The sequence below is a fragment of the Amia ocellicauda genome, chromosome 1 (genome assembly GCF_036373705.1).
Source record: "Amia ocellicauda isolate fAmiCal2 chromosome 1, fAmiCal2.hap1, whole genome shotgun sequence".
Classification (NCBI taxonomy): domain Eukaryota; kingdom Metazoa; phylum Chordata; class Actinopteri; order Amiiformes; family Amiidae; genus Amia; species Amia ocellicauda.
Genome location: NC_089850.1, coordinates 62,908,560 through 62,928,173, shown reverse-complemented (window position 1 = coordinate 62,928,173; position 19,614 = coordinate 62,908,560). Strand labels below are relative to the sequence as shown.

General features: G+C 45.4%; 1 protein-coding gene across 1 annotated transcript in view; it reads right to left on the bottom strand.

The window, feature by feature from the left end:
• Nucleotides 1-2,075: 2,075 nt before the first annotated feature.
• Nucleotides 2,076-19,614, bottom strand: part of rasip1 (Ras interacting protein 1) — a 111,727-nt gene continuing 94,188 nt past the window's right edge. The window contains exons 10-16 of the mRNA XM_066712432.1: nt 5,738-5,778; nt 5,509-5,660; nt 5,202-5,314; nt 3,537-3,960; nt 3,244-3,419; nt 2,994-3,135; nt 2,076-2,699 (exon numbers count right to left, since the gene is read on the bottom strand). Of these exons, the coding sequence (XP_066568529.1) occupies nt 2,521-2,699; nt 2,994-3,135; nt 3,244-3,419; nt 3,537-3,960; nt 5,202-5,314; nt 5,509-5,660; nt 5,738-5,778 (1,227 nt within the window). The 3' untranslated portion in view covers nt 2,076-2,520. The remainder of the gene's footprint in view (nt 2,700-2,993; nt 3,136-3,243; nt 3,420-3,536; nt 3,961-5,201; nt 5,315-5,508; nt 5,661-5,737; nt 5,779-19,614) is intronic.

Here is a 19,614-nt window from a genome sequence, read left to right as displayed (position 1 = left end):
GTGCTGTAGTGTCCAGTCAGTCAGTCAGTGTTAATGTACTGTAGTGTCCAGTCAGGCAGTCAGTGTTAATGTACTGTAGTGTCCAGTCAGTCAGTGTCAATGTACTGTAGTGTTCAGTTAGTCAGTGTTAATGTGCTGTAGAATCCAGTCAGTCAGTGTTAATGTACTGTAGTGTCCAGTCAGTGTTAATGTGCTGTAGTGTCCAGTCAGTCAGTGTTAATGTGCTGTAGTGTCCAGTCAGTCAGTGTTAATGTGCTGTAGTGTCCAGTCAGTCATTGTTAATGTGCTGTAGTGTCCAGTCAGTCAGTCAGTGTTAATGTGCTGTAGTGTCCAGTCAGTCAGTAAGTGTTAATGTACTGTAGTGTCCAGTCAGTCAGTCATTGTTAATGTGCTGTAGTGTCCAGTCAGTGTTAATGTACTGTAGTGTCCAGTCAGTCAGTGTTAATGTGCTGTAGTGTCCAGTCAGTCAGTCAGTTAATGGACAGGACAGTAACCCCAATCTCTGTTTGTCTCAAACTGCAAGTATTACCTCAGTTAATTTGATTATTACATCACTTTACTGACACTGACTGACTGACAGTAGTCGAAGTGTTAGTAACAATAGTAATGATATGTTTTGTAGTGTTATATTAGTAGTATTTATTATTATTATTATTGTTATTATTATTTCTAACATTAGCCCTTATCGCCTACGAGTGGGGAGTGTGTGGGGGGGCTCTGCTGGATTATCAGCGATGACGTCACAGAGCTCACGAGAGTTGGTTTACAGTAAGAGCACTGGACTCGCGCCAGGACAACACACCGCGTCACTGCGGGGCACTGCCCCCCCCAGCATTCATCACACACTGATTAATACACACACACACACACACACACACACATCAGACACACAAACACAGATACACACACATACACACACCAGACACACACACACCAGACACACACACACACACACACACACACACCAGACACACACACACAGACACACACACACAGACCAGACACACACTGATTAATACACACACACACACACACACACCGAATAATACCGACACACACACACAATCAACAGACACACACATACACAATCAACATGGAGAGACACACAGACACACACACACAACAGAAACTCACACACTGAATAATACCAATACACACACACACAATCAACAGACACACACACACTAATTAATACACATACACACACAATCAACAAGACACACACACAAACACACAACAGAAACTCACACACTGATTACTACCGACAAGCACACACAATCAACACGGAGAGACACACAGACACACACACACAACAGAAACTCACACACTGATTAATACCGACACACACACAAACACACACACACACACACACCAGGAACACAATCACAGGTCCAAGAGACGGACGTTTCCTGCTGAACTTCTGTAGTGCCGCTGCCGCCGTGTGGTCGGGCCGCAGTACTGCACTGGCAGCAGGCTTTCAATCCAACATCGTTCAACTCGTTTCAGAGCTGAACTGGGGCGCCTAACAGTTACAACACTATCTGAGAGTCTCTAGTATTGATCAGCACTCTGTTGAACCTAATCATTAAACTGGGCTCATGCAGGGCCTGTGTGTCTCTGTCTGTGTGTTGAGACGTCAGGCTGACAGAGACACGTGGTTTCCCTGCCTGGACAGGTTCAGGGACAAGGTGAACATGGCTGTATTGACAACGATCCTTCCTGTTGTGTCTCAAGAGTTGAGCACAAGGTCGTGCTGTGGAGGAATTGTGCCAAAGGGCCCGACAGGGGCATCGTATTTACTCATTATCTATAGTGTTGATTATTCTGCAGCCAATAGAATCTGTTACACTGACATATTAAGCATAATTTCATGAATATTCAATGATTCTGTCAATTATTCCCATATATGGACTGTTTGCTATGTTCTGTGTTGATGTCTCAGCCAGTCAGTGACCTGTGTCCGGGTCTCTGTGTCTGATATTATTTTACAGCCTAATAAACATCTTATTCATTCGCTATAGTTCAGTGGATTTCTGACCAATTGGATTTCTAACAACAATAAAGAGAATCAATGCTTATTTAGTAGTGAGGTGTTGCTCTTTATTGAGGGATAAGATTGAGTACAAAGTGATTCCAGGGACAGTGTTAAAGACACCTGGTTTACAGTTACAAATAGAGTTAAGGTGCAAAGGTAAATACCAATAACAACAACAACATTAATAATAATTATAATAATAATAATGAAACAAAATGGTAATGCTTCTCTTACACTATCCACCTGTCAATCAATCGGCATCTTGAGATCCTGCCTCCTATCCCATCTCATTGGCTGAACCTGCGCCCATCCTGCCCTGGATTCCTGATTGGTTGAAATCCACCTCTCTCTGCATTAATGGTCCCTGATTGGTGACAGTGACTGTTTATCATTGGATCCAATACAATTTAAACTTGTCTTCTGATTGGTGAACCTCCATTCTGATAGCTGTTTCTAATTGGTTGAGGCTCCCATCCGGTAGTCTCTCACAGGCGGGTCCTCTGATTGGCCGGGAGTTCGTCCTGGTCCAGCCCCCATATGAAGCTTCGGATGCGTGTCACTTCCTTCTGCAATTCAGGACTGGGGATTGGCTCGGAGAGGTCAAGACGAGGCGTCTCATTGGGCAGGATCAGGGGAGGGTGGTCCAGGAAGCTCTCAAAGATATCTGATTAGACAAGAGAGAGAAAGAGATATTATAATGTACTGAGAGAGGGGGTGGGAGGGAAGGAGATTGGGAGAGGAGAGGGGACAGAGAGTCAGTGCGTGTGTGCGTGCGTCAGTGTGTGTCTGTGTTTCAGGTGCGTGCGTCAGTGTTTGTGTGTTTCAGTGTGTGTGTGTGTCAGTGCGTGTGTCAGTGTTTCTGTGGTTCAGTGTGTGTGTGTCAGTGCGTGTGTCAGTGTTTCTGTGTTTCAGTGTGTGTGTGTCAGTGTTTGTGTCAGTGCTTCTCTCTCTGTATTACCAGTGCTGAGGTCTGTGCCTGGGGGCGGAGTCCAGGCAGTGGGCGTAGCCCTGGCCGGTCCCAGCCGATAGTGTTTGAGCAGGTGGTTGAGTTGGGCCGGGCTTAGCAAGGGGTGGTCCTCCAGCAAACTGGACCAGGAGGACTAAAAGGGAGAGTAAACAGACACACCTTAATATTCACGCCTTCCTCCGCTCTGACCTTCGCTCCCTCCCTCCTCTCTCTCTCTCTCAGTGTACAGACACACTCTCACCTGGATGAGGCGTGTCTTGGGGATGCACAGGAAGTTGACAGTGATGGACAGCTTGCGCAGGAACTCGGAGGCGATGTCACCAAGACCCGCCCCTTGCAGCCAGTCCAGCACCAAGTCCAGATTGGTGCGTATCTGAACGGCCCGGGACCAAGAGAACATGCCCTCTGGCCTGCAGCCTGAGCGAGAGAGCGAGGGGAGACACAGTGAGTAAATGTAGTGCAGTGTTTTATATTGATCTTCCTCCTGCCCTTCCTCTCTTTCGCTCCCTCCCTCTCCCTCTCCCTCTCTCTCACCTCTCTCCAGTAGGGTGTTCAGCAGAGAGGTGTTGGTGAAGAAGAACAGGTACCCAAAGGTCTGGGAGGTGAGGGGGGGGGAGAGCTGCGCTTCCTGGCAGAGAGCGAGGGATTGTCGGTACACGTCCACCAGCCGGGCCACAGTCGGAGGTAGGGACGTCTCATCCCCCTCTTCCTCTCCTCCCTCGCCCTCCTCCTCCTCCTTCTCCTCCCCCTCCCCCTCCCCTTCCTCCTGCTCCTCTTCCACCCTCTCCTCTCCCTCCCCAGATCGCTCCACTTCCTCTGACTTTGACTCCTCCTTCTCTCCCTCCTTCTCTGTCACTCTCTCTCTCTTTTTCTTCTTCTTTGTCTTTTTCTTCTGGCCCTGGGGGAGGAGGGAGAAGGGGTTGGTGTCCAGGAGGGCGGGGAGAAGAGAGTAAAGCGTCTGAAGGGAGGAAGGGAGGAAGGCAGTGATAGAGCCGGGCAGGGAGAGGGAGAAAGGGAGGGAGAAAATAACAGTATTGATATAATTATTACAAGCTGCAGTGACAGTGTGGACACCAGAGGGCAGTGCTGTGTGTGTCTATTGACTACAGGCTGCAGTGACAGTGTGTGGACACCAGGGGGCAGTGCTGTGTGTGTCTATTGACTATAGGCTGCAGTGACAGTGTGGACACCAGGGGGCAGTGCTGTGTGTGTCTATTGACTACAGGCTGCAGTGACAGTGTGTGGACACCAGGGGGCAGTGCTGTGTGTGTCTATTGACTACAGGCTGCAGTGACAGTGTGGACACCAGGGGGCAGTGCTGTGTGTGTCTATTGACTATAGGCTGCAGTGACAGTGTGGACACCAGGGGGCAGTGCTGTGTGTGTCTATTGACTATAGGCTGCAGTGACAGTGTGTGGACACCAGGGGGCAGTGCTATGTGTGTCTATTGACTACAGGCTGCAGTGACAGTGTGTGGACACCAGGGGGCAGTGCTGTGTGTGTCTATTGACTACAGGCTGCAGTGACAGTGTGTGGACACCAGGGGGCAGTGCTATGTGTGTCTATTGACTACAGGCTGCAGTGACAGTGTGTGGACACCAGGGGGCAGTGCTGTGTGTGTCTATTGACTATAGGCTGCAGTGACAGTGTGTACACCAGGGGGCAGTGCTGTGTGTGTCTAGTGACTGTAGGCTGCAGTGACAGTGTGGACACCAGGGGGCAGTGCTGTGTGTGTCTATTGACTACAGGCTGCAGTGACAGTGTGGACACCAGGGGGCAGTGCTGTGTGTGTGTCTATTGACTACAGGCTGCAGTGACAGTGTGTGGACACCAGGGGGCAGTGCTGTGTGTGTCTATTGACTACAGGCTCCAGTGACAGTGTGGACACCAGGGGGCAGTGCTGTGTGTGTGTCTATTGACTACAGGCTGCAGTGACAGTGTGTGGACACCAGGGGGCAGTGCTGTGTGTATCTAGTGACTGTAGGCTGCAGTGACAGTGTGTTACTTTAATTATATCTTCCTAGTTTGCTGTCAACCTGTTCATATTTGATACAAAATTCACTATTGTCTCATCTCTCCTCCTCATCCCTCGCCTCTCCTTCTCTGTTGTCTTCTATCCCTCTTCCCCCCCTCTCTCTCTCTTCCCTCTGGAACTCCCCTTTCTCTCTCTCTCTCCAAAAACTGTCATCACCCTCTCACCTTGGTCAGGTGGTACACGCACTGTTGGAAGGTGTACATGATGACTTCATCAAGCAGTGCCAAGGCCTCGGTACAGGTGTCCAGGTCAGCAGAGAGGGTGGGGTCACCAGGGGCTGGGGGTGGAGCAGGAGAGAGACGGATGGGTCAGACGGAACTTTAGCGATGACCAGAATTGCAATCATAATCATAATCATAATCATAATCATATTAATTAGTAACTGATAGAATATTGAAAACTGCTGTTACTGCTGTTATGTCCAATTTCTCTTTTTCTTATTCTCTCTTTCTCCAATTCCCTCTCTCTCACCCTCAAACTCCCACTCTCTCTCCATCTCCTCCACCTTGACCTGGAAGAGGTTCAGCAGCTCAGTGGCATTCGACATCCAAAACATCAGGGGTCGAAGGTCAGAGGTCACTTCTTTCACAGTGGGTGTCCTCAGTGCAATTGTCTCTGAGGAGCTGAGAGAGAGAGACCAATAATATATTACTTACTATGTTGTGTGTGAGAGAGTGTGTCTGTGTGTTAAATATCTTACTTCTCTGAAGGATGTTTCTCCCCAAATTCTTTAATCTTGTCCTGAGAGAAAGAGCGAAAGACAGAATTAAAATAAAGACACTGACAGACTGGACACTACAGCACATTAACACTGACTGACTGACTGGACACTACAGCACATTAACACTGACTGACTGGACACTACAGCACATTAACACTGACTGACTGACTGGACACTACAACACATTAACATTGACTGACTGGACACTACAGCACATTAACACTGACTGACTGACTGGACACTACAGGACATTAACACTGACTGACTGGACACTACAGCACATTAACACTGACTGACTGACTGGACACTACAGCACATTAATGCTGACTGACTGACTGGACACTACAGCACATTAACACTGACTGACTGACTGGACACTACAGCACATTAACATTGACTGACTGACTGGACACTACAGCACATTAACACTGACTGACTGACTGGACACTACAGCACATTAATGCTGACTGACTGGACACTACAGCACATTAACACTGACTGACTGGACACTACACCGCATTAACACTGACTGACTGACAGGACACTACAGCACATTAATGCTGACTGACTGGACACTACAGTACATTAACACTGACTGACTGGACACTACAGTACATTAACACTGACTGACTGACTGACTGGACACTACAGCACATTAACACTGACTGACTGACTGACTGACTGACTGGACACTACAGCACATTAACACTGACTGACTGACTGGACACTACTGCACATTAACACTGACTGACTGGACACTACAGTACATTAACACTGACTGACTGACTGGACACTACAGCACATTAACACTGACTGACTGACTGGACACTACAGCACATTAACACTGACTGACTGACTGGACACTACAGCACATTAACACTGACTGACTGGACACTACAGTACATTAACACTGACTGACTGACTGGACACTACAGCACATTAACACTGACTGACTGACTGGACACTACAGCACATTAACACTGACTGACTGACTGGACACTACAGCACATTAACACTGACTGACTGGACACTACAACACATTAACACTGACTGACTGGACACTACAGTACATTAACACTGACTGACTGGACACTACAGCACATTAACACTGACTGACTGGATACTACAGCACATTAACACTGACTGACTGAACACAACAGCACATTAACACTGACTGACTGGACACTACAGCACATTAACACTGACTGACTGGATACTACAGCACATTAACACTGACTAACTGACTGGACACTACAGCACATTAACACTGACTGACTGAACACTACAGTACATTAACACTGACTGACTGGACACTACAGCACATTAACATTGACTAACTGACTGGACACTACAGCACATTAACACTGACTGACTGAACACTACAGTACATTAACACTGACTGACTGGACACTACAGCACATTAACACTGACTGACTGGATACTACAGCACATTAACACTGACTGACTGAACACAACAGCACATTAACACTGACTGACTGACTGACTGGACAATACAGCACATTATCACTGACTGACTGGACACTACAGTACATTAACACTGACTGACTGACTGGACACTACAGCACATTAACACTGTCTGACTGGACACTACAGCACATTAACACTGACTGACTGGACACTACACCGCATTAACACTGACTGACTGACTGGACACTACGGCACATTAACACTGACTGACTGACTGACTGGACACTACAGCACATTAACACTGACTGACTGACTGGACACTACAGCACATTAACACTGACTGACTGACTGGACACTACAGCACGTTAACACTGACTGACTGACTGGACACTACAGTACATTATCACTGACTGACTGGACACTACAGTACATTAACACTGACTGACTGACTGACTGGACACTACAGCACATTAACACTGACTGACTGACTGGACACTACAGCACATTAACACTGACTGACTGGACACTACAGTACATTAACACTGACTGACTGGACACTACAGCACATAAACATTGACTAACTGACTGGACACTACTGCACATTAACAATGACTGACTGGACACTACAGCACATTAACACTGACTGACTGGACACTATAGTACATTAACACTGACTGACTGACTGGACATTACAACACATTAACACTGACTGACTGACTGGACACTACAGCACATTAACACTGACTGACTGACTGGACACTACAGCACATTAACACTGACTGACTGACTGGACACTACAGCACATTAACACTGACTGACTGGACACTACAGCACATTAACACTGACTGACTGACTGGACACTACAGCACATTAACACTGACTGACTGACTGGACACTACAGCACATTAACATTGACTGACAGGACACTACAGCACATTAACACTGACTGACTGACTGACTGGACACTACAGCACATTAACACTGACTGACTGACTGGACATTACAACACATTAACACTGACTGACTGACTGGACACTACAGCACATTAACACTGACTGACTGACTGGACACTATAGCACATTAACACTGACTGACTGACTGGACACTACAGCACATTAACACTGTCTGACTGGACACTACAGCACATTAACACTAACTGACTGGACACTACAGTACATTAACACTGACTGACTGGACACTACAGTACATTAACACTGACTGACTGACTGGACACTACAGCACATTAACACTGACTGACTGAATGGACACTACAGTACATTAACACTGACTGACTGAACACTACAGCACATTAACACTGACTGACTGACTGAACACTACAGCACATTAACACTGTCTGACTGGACACTACAGTACATTAACACTGACTGACTGACTGGACACTACAGCACATTAACACTGACTGACTGACTGGACACTACAGCACATTAACACTGACTGACTGACTGGACACTACAGCACATTAACACTGACTGACTGACTGGACACTACAGCACATTAACACTGACTGACTGACTGGACACTACAGCACATTAACACTGACTGACTGGACACTACAGCACATTATCACTGACTGACTGGACACTACAGCACATTAACACTGACTGACTGGACACTACAGCACATTAACATTGACTGACTGGACACTACAGCACATTAACACTGACTGACTGACTGACTGGACACAACAGTACATTAACACTGACTGACTGATTGGACACTACACCACATTAACACTGTCTGACTGGACACTACAGCACATTAACACTGACTGACTGGACACTACAGTACATTAACACTGACTGACTGACTGGACACTACAGCACATTAACACTGACTGACTGACTGACTGGACACAACAGTACATTAACAGTGACTGACTGACTGGACACTACAGCACATTAACACTGACTGACTGGACACTACAGTACATTAACACTGACTGACTGACTGGACACTACAGCACATTATCACTGACTGACTGACTGGACACTACAGCACATTAACACTGACTGACTGACTGACTGGACACTACAGCACATTAACACTGACTGACTGACTGAACACTACAGCACATTAACACTGACTGACTGACTGGACACTACAGCAAATTAATACTGACTGACTGGACACTACAGCACATTAACACTGACTGACTGACTGAACACTACAGCACATTAACACTGACTGACTGGTCACTACAGCACATTAACACTGACTGACTGGACACTACAGTACATTAACACTGACTGACTGACTGGACACTACAGCACATTAACACTGACTGACTGGACACTACAGCACATTAACACTGACTGACTGACTGGACACTACAGCACATTAACACTGACTGACTGACTGGACACTACAGCACATTAACACTGACTGACTGACTGGACACTACAGCACATTAACATTGACTGACTGACTGAACACTACAGCACATTAACACTGACTGACTGGACACTACAGTACATTAAAACTGACTGACTGACTGGACAGTACAGCACATTAACACTGACTGACTGGACACTACAGCACATTAACACTGACTGACTGGACACTACAGTACATTAACACTGACTGACTGAACACTACAGTACATTAACACTGACTGACTGGACACTACAGCACATTAACACTGACTGACTGAACACAACAGCACTTTAACACTGACTGACTGACTGACTGGACACTACAGCACATTAACACTGACTGACTGACTGGACACTACAACACATTAACACTGACTGACTGACTGGACACTACAGCACATTAACACTGACTGACTGGACACTACAGCACATTAACACTGACTGACTGGACACTACAGTACATTAACACTGACTGACTGACTGGACACTACAGCACATTAACACTGTCTGACTGGACACTACAGTACATTAACACTGACTGACTGGACACTACAGCACATTAACACTGACTGACTGGACACTACAGTACATTAACACTGACTGACTGACTGGACACTACAGCACATTAACACTGACTGACTGACTGGACACTACAGTACATTAACAGTGACTGACTGACTGGACACTACAGCACATTAACACTGACTGACTGGACACTACAGTACATTAACACTGACTGACTGACTGGACACTACAGCACATTATCACTGACTGACTGACTGGACACTACAGCACATTAACACTGACTGACTGACTGACTGGACACTACAGCACATTAACACTGACTGACTGACTGAACACTACAGCAAATTAATACTGACTGACTGGACACTACAGCACATTAACACTGACTGACTGACTGAACACTACAGCACATTAACACTGACTGACTGGTCACTACAGCACATTAACACTGACTGACTGGACACTACAGTACATTAACACTGACTGACTGACTGGACACTACAGCACATTAACACTGACTGACTGGACACTACAGGACATAAACACTGACTGACTGACTGGACACTACAGCACATTAACACTGACTGACTGACTGGACACTACAGCACATTAACACTGACTGACTGACTGGACACTACAGCACATTAACACTGACTGACTGGTCACTACAGCACATTAACACTGACTGACTGGACACTACAGTACATTAACACTGACTGACTGACTGGACACTACAGCACATTAACACTGACTGACTGGACACTACAGCACATTAACACTGACTGACTGACTGGACACTACAGCACATTAACACTGACTGACTGACTGGACACTACAGCACATTAACATTGACTGACTGACTGAACACTACAGCACATTAACACTGACTGACTGGACACTACAGTACATTAAAACTGACTGACTGACTGGACACTACAGCACATTAACACTGACTGACTGGACACTACAGCACATTAACACTGACTGACTGGACACTACAGTACATTAACACTGACTGACTGAACACTACAGTACATTAACACTGACTGACTGGACACTACAGCACATTAACACTGACTGACTGAACACAACAGCACTTTAACACTGACTGACTGACTGACTGGACACTACAGCACATTAACACTGACTGACTGACTGGACACTACAACACATTAACACTGACTGACTGACTGGACACTACAGCACATTAACACTGACTGACTGGACACTACAGCACATTAACACTGACTGACTGACTGGACACTACAGCACATTAACATTGACTGACTGACTGAACACTACAGCACATTAACACTGACTGACTGACTGGACACTACAGTACATTAACACTGACTGACTGGACACTACAGCACATTGACGCTGACTGACTGACTGGACACTACAGCACATTAACACTGACTGACTGGACACTACAGTACATTAAAACTGACTGACTGACTGGACACTACAGCACATTAACACTGACTGACTGGACACTACAGCGCATTAACACTGACTGACTGACTGGACACTACAGTACATTAACACTGACTGACTGGACACTACAGTACATTAACACTGACTGACTGACTGGACACTACAGTACATTAACACTGACTGACTGACTGGACACTACAGCACATTAACACTGACTGACTGACTGGACACTACAGTACATTAAAACTGACTGACTGACTGGACACTACAGCACATTAACACTGACTGACTGGACACTACAGCACATTAACACTGACTGACTGGACACTACAGTACATTAACACTGACTGACTGAACACTACAGTACATTAACACTGACTGACTGGACACTACAGCACATTAACACTGACTGACTGAACACAACAGCACTTTAACACTGACTGACTGACTGACTGGACACTACAGCACATTAACACTGACTGACTGACTGGACACTACAACACATTAACACTGACTGACTGACTGGACACTACAGCACATTAACACTGACTGACTGGACACTACAGCAAATTAACACTGACTGACTGGACACTACAGCACATTAACACTGACTGACTGACTGGACACTACAGCACATTAACATTGACTGACTGACTGAACACTACAGCACATTAACACTGACTGACTGACTGGACACTACAGTACATTAACACTGACTGACTGGACACTACAGCACATTGACGCTGACTGACTGACTGGACACTACAGCACATTAACACTGACTGACTGGACACTACAGTACATTAAAACTGACTGACTGACTGGACACTACAGTACATTAACACTGACTGACTGACTGGACACTACAGCACATTAACACTGACTGACTGACTGGACACTACAGCACATTAACACTGACTGACTGGACACTACAGCACATTAACACTGACTGACTGGACACTACAGCAAATTAACACTGACTGACTGACTGGACACTACAGCACATTAACACTGACTGACTGGACACTACAGTACATTAACACTGACTGACTGACTGGACACTACAGCACATTAACACTGTCTGACTGGACACTACAGCACATTAATGCTGACTGACTGGACACTACAGCACATTAACACTGACTGACTGGACACTACACCGCATTAACACTGACTGACTGACAGGACACTACAGCACATTAATGCTGACTGACTGGACACTACAGTACATTAACACTGACTGACTGGACACTACAGTACATTAACACTGACTGACTGACTGACTGGACACTACAGCACATTAACACTGACTGACTGACTGACTGACTGACTGGACACTACAGCACATTAACACTGACTGACTGACTGGACACTACTGCACATTAACACTGACTGACTGGACACTACAGTACATTAACACTGACTGACTGACTGGACACTACAGCACATTAACACTGACTGACTGACTGGACACTACAGCACATTAACACTGACTGACTGACTGGACACTACAGCACATTAACACTGACTGACTGGACACTACAGTACATTAACACTGACTGACTGACTGGACACTACAGCACATTAACACTGACTGACTGACTGGACACTACAGCACATTAACACTGACTGACTGACTGGACACTACAGCACATTAACACTGACTGACTGGACACTACAACACATTAACACTGACTGACTGGACACTACAGTACATTAACACTGACTGACTGGACACTACAGCACATTAACACTGACTGACTGGATACTACAGCACATTAACACTGACTGACTGAACACAACAGCACATTAACACTGACTGACTGGACACTACAGCACATTAACACTGACTGACTGGATACTACAGCACATTAACACTGACTAACTGACTGGACACTACAGCACATTAACACTGACTGACTGAACACTACAGTACATTAACACTGACTGACTGGACACTACAGCACATTAACATTGACTAACTGACTGGACACTACAGCACATTAACACTGACTGACTGAACACTACAGTACATTAACACTGACTGACTGGACACTACAGCACATTAACACTGACTGACTGGATACTACAGCACATTAACACTGACTGACTGAACACAACAGCACATTAACACTGACTGACTGACTGACTGGACAATACAGCACATTATCACTGACTGACTGGACACTACAGTACATTAACACTGACTGACTGACTGGACACTACAGCACATTAACACTGTCTGACTGGACACTACAGCACATTAACACTGACTGACTGGACACTACACCGCATTAACACTGACTGACTGACTGGACACTACGGCACATTAACACTGACTGACTGACTGACTGGACACTACAGCACATTAACACTGACTGACTGACTGGACACTACAGCACATTAACACTGACTGACTGACTGGACACTACAGCACGTTAACACTGACTGACTGACTGGACACTACAGTACATTATCACTGACTGACTGGACACTACAGTACATTAACACTGACTGACTGACTGACTGGACACTACAGCACATTAACACTGACTGACTGACTGGACACTACAGCACATTAACACTGACTGACTGGACACTACAGTACATTAACACTGACTGACTGGACACTACAGCACATAAACATTGACTAACTGACTGGACACTACTGCACATTAACAATGACTGACTGGACACTACAGCACATTAACACTGACTGACTGGACACTATAGTACATTAACACTGACTGACTGACTGGACATTACAACACATTAACACTGACTGACTGACTGGACACTACAGCACATTAACACTGACTGACTGACTGGACACTACAGCACATTAACACTGACTGACTGACTGGACACTACAGCACATTAACACTGACTGACTGGACACTACAGCACATTAACACTGACTGACTGACTGGACACTACAGCACATTAACACTGACTGACTGACTGGACACTACAGCACATTAACATTGACTGACAGGACACTACAGCACATTAACACTGACTGACTGACTGACTGGACACTACAGCACATTAACACTGACTGACTGACTGGACATTACAACACATTAACACTGACTGACTGACTGGACACTACAGCACATTAACACTGACTGACTGACTGGACACTATAGCACATTAACACTGACTGACTGACTGGACACTACAGCACATTAACACTGTCTGACTGGACACTACAGCACATTAACACTAACTGACTGGACACTACAGTACATTAACACTGACTGACTGGACACTACAGTACATTAACACTGACTGACTGACTGGACACTACAGCACATTAACACTGACTGACTGAATGGACACTACAGTACATTAACACTGACTGACTGAACACTACAGCACATTAACACTGACTGACTGACTGAACACTACAGCACATTAACACTGTCTGACTGGACACTACAGTACATTAACACTGACTGACTGACTGGACACTACAGCACATTAACACTGACTGACTGACTGGACACTACAGCACATTAACACTGACTGACTGACTGGACACTACAGCACATTAACACTGACTGACTGACTGGACACTACAGCACATTAACACTGACTGACTGACTGGACACTACAGCACATTAACACTGACTGACTGGACACTACAGCACATTATCACTGACTGACTGGACACTACAGCACATTAACACTGACTGACTGGACACTACAGCACATTAACATTGACTGACTGGACACTACAGCACATTAACACTGACTGACTGACTGACTGGACACAACAGTACATTAACACTGACTGACTGATTGGACACTACACCACATTAACACTGTCTGACTGGACACTACAGCACATTAACACTGACTGACTGGACACTACAGTACATTAACACTGACTGACTGACTGGACACTACAGCACATTAACACTGACTGACTGACTGACTGGACACAACAGTACATTAACAGTGACTGACTGACTGGACACTACAGCACATTAACACTGACTGACTGGACACTACAGTACATTAACACTGACTGACTGACTGGACACTACAGCACATTATCACTGACTGACTGACTGGACACTACAGCACATTAACACTGACTGACTGACTGACTGGACACTACAGCACATTAACACTGACTGACTGACTGAACACTACAGCACATTAACACTGACTGACTGACTGGACACTACAGCAAATTAATACTGACTGACTGGACACTACAGCACATTAACACTGACTGACTGACTGAACACTACAGCACATTAACACTGACTGACTGGTCACTACAGCACATTAACACTGACTGACTGGACACTACAGTACATTAACACTGACTGACTGACTGGACACTACAGCACATTAACACTGACTGACTGGACACTACAGCACATTAACACTGACTGACTGACTGGACACTACAGCACATTAACACTGACTGACTGACTGGACACTACAGCACATTAACACTGACTGACTGACTGGACACTACAGCACATTAACATTGACTGACTGACTGAACACTACAGCACATTAACACTGACTGACTGGACACTACAGTACATTAAAACTGACTGACTGACTGGACAGTACAGCACATTAACACTGACTGACTGGACACTACAGCACATTAACACTGACTGACTGGACACTACAGTACATTAACACTGACTGACTGAACACTACAGTACATTAACACTGATTGACTGGACACTACAGCACATTAACACTGACTGACTGAACACAACAGCACTTTAACACTGACTGACTGACTGACTGGACACTACAGCACATTAACACTGACTGACTGACTGGACACTACAACACATTAACACTGACTGACTGACTGGACACTACAGCACATTAACACTGACTGACTGGACACTACAGCACATTAACACTGACTGACTGGACACTACAGTACATTAACACTGACTGACTGACTGGACACTACAGCACATTAACACTGTCTGACTGGACACTACAGTACATTAACACTGACTGACTGGACACTACAGCACATTAACACTGACTGACTGGACACTACAGTACATTAACACTGACTGACTGACTGGACACTACAGCACATTAACACTGACTGACTGACTGGACACTACAGTACATTAACAGTGACTGACTGACTGGACACTACAGCACATTAACACTGACTGACTGGACACTACAGTACATTAACACTGACTGACTGACTGGACACTACAGCACATTATCACTGACTGACTGACTGGACACTACAGCACATTAACACTGACTGACTGACTGGACACTACAGCACATTAACACTGACTGACTGACTGGACACTACAGCACATTAACACTGACTGACTGACTGGACACTACAGCACATTAACACTGACTGACTGGACACTACAACACATTAACACTGACTGACTGGACACTACAGTACATTAACACTGACTGACTGGACACTACAGCACATTAACACTGACTGACTGGATACTACAGCACATTAACACTGACTGACTGAACACAACAGCACATTAACACTGACTGACTGGACACTACAGCACATTAACACTGACTGACTGGATACTACAGCACATTAACACTGACTAACTGACTGGACACTACAGCACATTAACACTGACTGACTGAACACTACAGTACATTAACACTGACTGACTGGACACTACAGCACATTAACATTGACTAACTGACTGGACACTACAGCACATTAACACTGACTGACTGAACACTACAGTACATTAACACTGACTGACTGGACACTACAGCACATTAACACTGACTGACTGGATACTACAGCACATTAACACTGACTGACTGAACACAACAGCACATTAACACTGACTGACTGACTGACTGGACAATACAGCACATTATCACTGACTGACTGGACACTACAGTACATTAACACTGACTGACTGACTGGACACTACAGCACATTAACACTGTCTGACTGGACACTACAGCACATTAACACTGACTGACTGGACACTACACCGCATTAACACTGACTGACTGACTGGACACTACGGCACATTAACACTGACTGACTGACTGACTGGACACTACAGCACATTAACACTGACTGACTGACTGGACACTACAGCACATTAACACTGACTGACTGACTGGACACTACAGCACGTTAACACTGACTGACTGACTGGACACTACAGTACATTATCACTGACTGACTGGACACTACAGTACATTAACACTGACTGACTGACTGACTGGACACTACAGCACATTAACACTGACTGACTGACTGGACACTACAGCACATTAACACTGACTGACTGGACACTACAGTACATTAACACTGACTGACTGGACACTACAGCACATAAACATTGACTAACTGACTGGACACTACTGCACATTAACAATGACTGACTGGACACTACAGCACATTAACACTGACTGACTGGACACTATAGTACATTAACACTGACTGACTGACTGGACATTACAACACATTAACACTGACTGACTGACTGGACACTACAGCACATTAACACTGACTGACTGACTGGACACTACAGCACATTAACACTGACTGACTGACTGGACACTACAGCACATTAACACTGACTGACTGGACACTACAGCACATTAACACTGACTGACTGACTGGACACTACAGCACATTAACACTGACTGACTGACTGGACACTACAGCACATTAACATTGACTGACAGGACACTACAGCACATTAACACTGACTGACTGACTGACTGGACACTACAGCACATTAACACTGACTGACTGATTGGACATTACAACACATTAACACTGACTGACTGACTGGACACTACAGCACATTAACACTGACTGACTGACTGGACACTATAGCACATTAACACTGACTGACTGACTGGACACTACAGCACATTAACACTGTCTGACTGGACACTACAGCACATTAACACTAACTGACTGGACACTACAGTACATTAACACTGACTGACTGGACACTACAGTACATTAACACTGACTGACTGACTGGACACTACAGCACATTAACACTGACTGACTGAATGGACACTACAGTACATTAACACTGACTGACTGAACACTACAGCACATTAACACTGACTGACTGACTGAACACTACAGCACATTAACACTGTCTGACTGGACACTACAGTACATTAACACTGACTGACTGACTGGACACTACAGCACATTAACACTGACTGACTGACTGGACACTACAGCACATTAACACTGACTGACTGACTGGACACTACAGCACATTAACACTGACTGACTGACTGGACACTACAGCACATTAACACTGACTGACTGACTGGACACTACAGCACATTAACACTGACTGACTGGACACTACAGCACATTATCACTGACTGACTGGACACTACAGCACATTAACACTGACTGACTGGACACTACAGCACATTAACATTGACTGACTGGACACTACAGCACATTAACACTGACTGACTGACTGACTGGACACAACAGTACATTAACACTGACTGACTGATTGGACACTACACCACATTAACACTGTCTGACTGGACACTACAGCACATTAACACTGACTGACTGGACACTACAGTACATTAACACTGACTGACTGACTGGACACTACAGCACATTAACACTGACTGACTGACTGACTGGACACAACAGTACATTAACAGTGACTGACTGACTGGACACTACAGCACATTAACACTGACTGACTGGACACTACAGTACATTAACACTGACTGACTGACTGGACACTACAGCACATTATCACTGACTGACTGACTGGACACTACAGCACATTAACACTGACTGACTGACTGACTGGACACTACAGCACATTAACACTGACTGACTGACTGAACACTACAGCACATTAACACTGACTGACTGACTGGACACTACAGCAAATTAATACTGACTGACTGGACACTACAGCACATTAACACTGACTGACTGACTGAACACTACAGCACATTAACACTGACTGACTGGTCACTACAGCACATTAACACTGACTGACTGGACACTACAGTACATTAACACTGACTGACTGACTGGACACTACA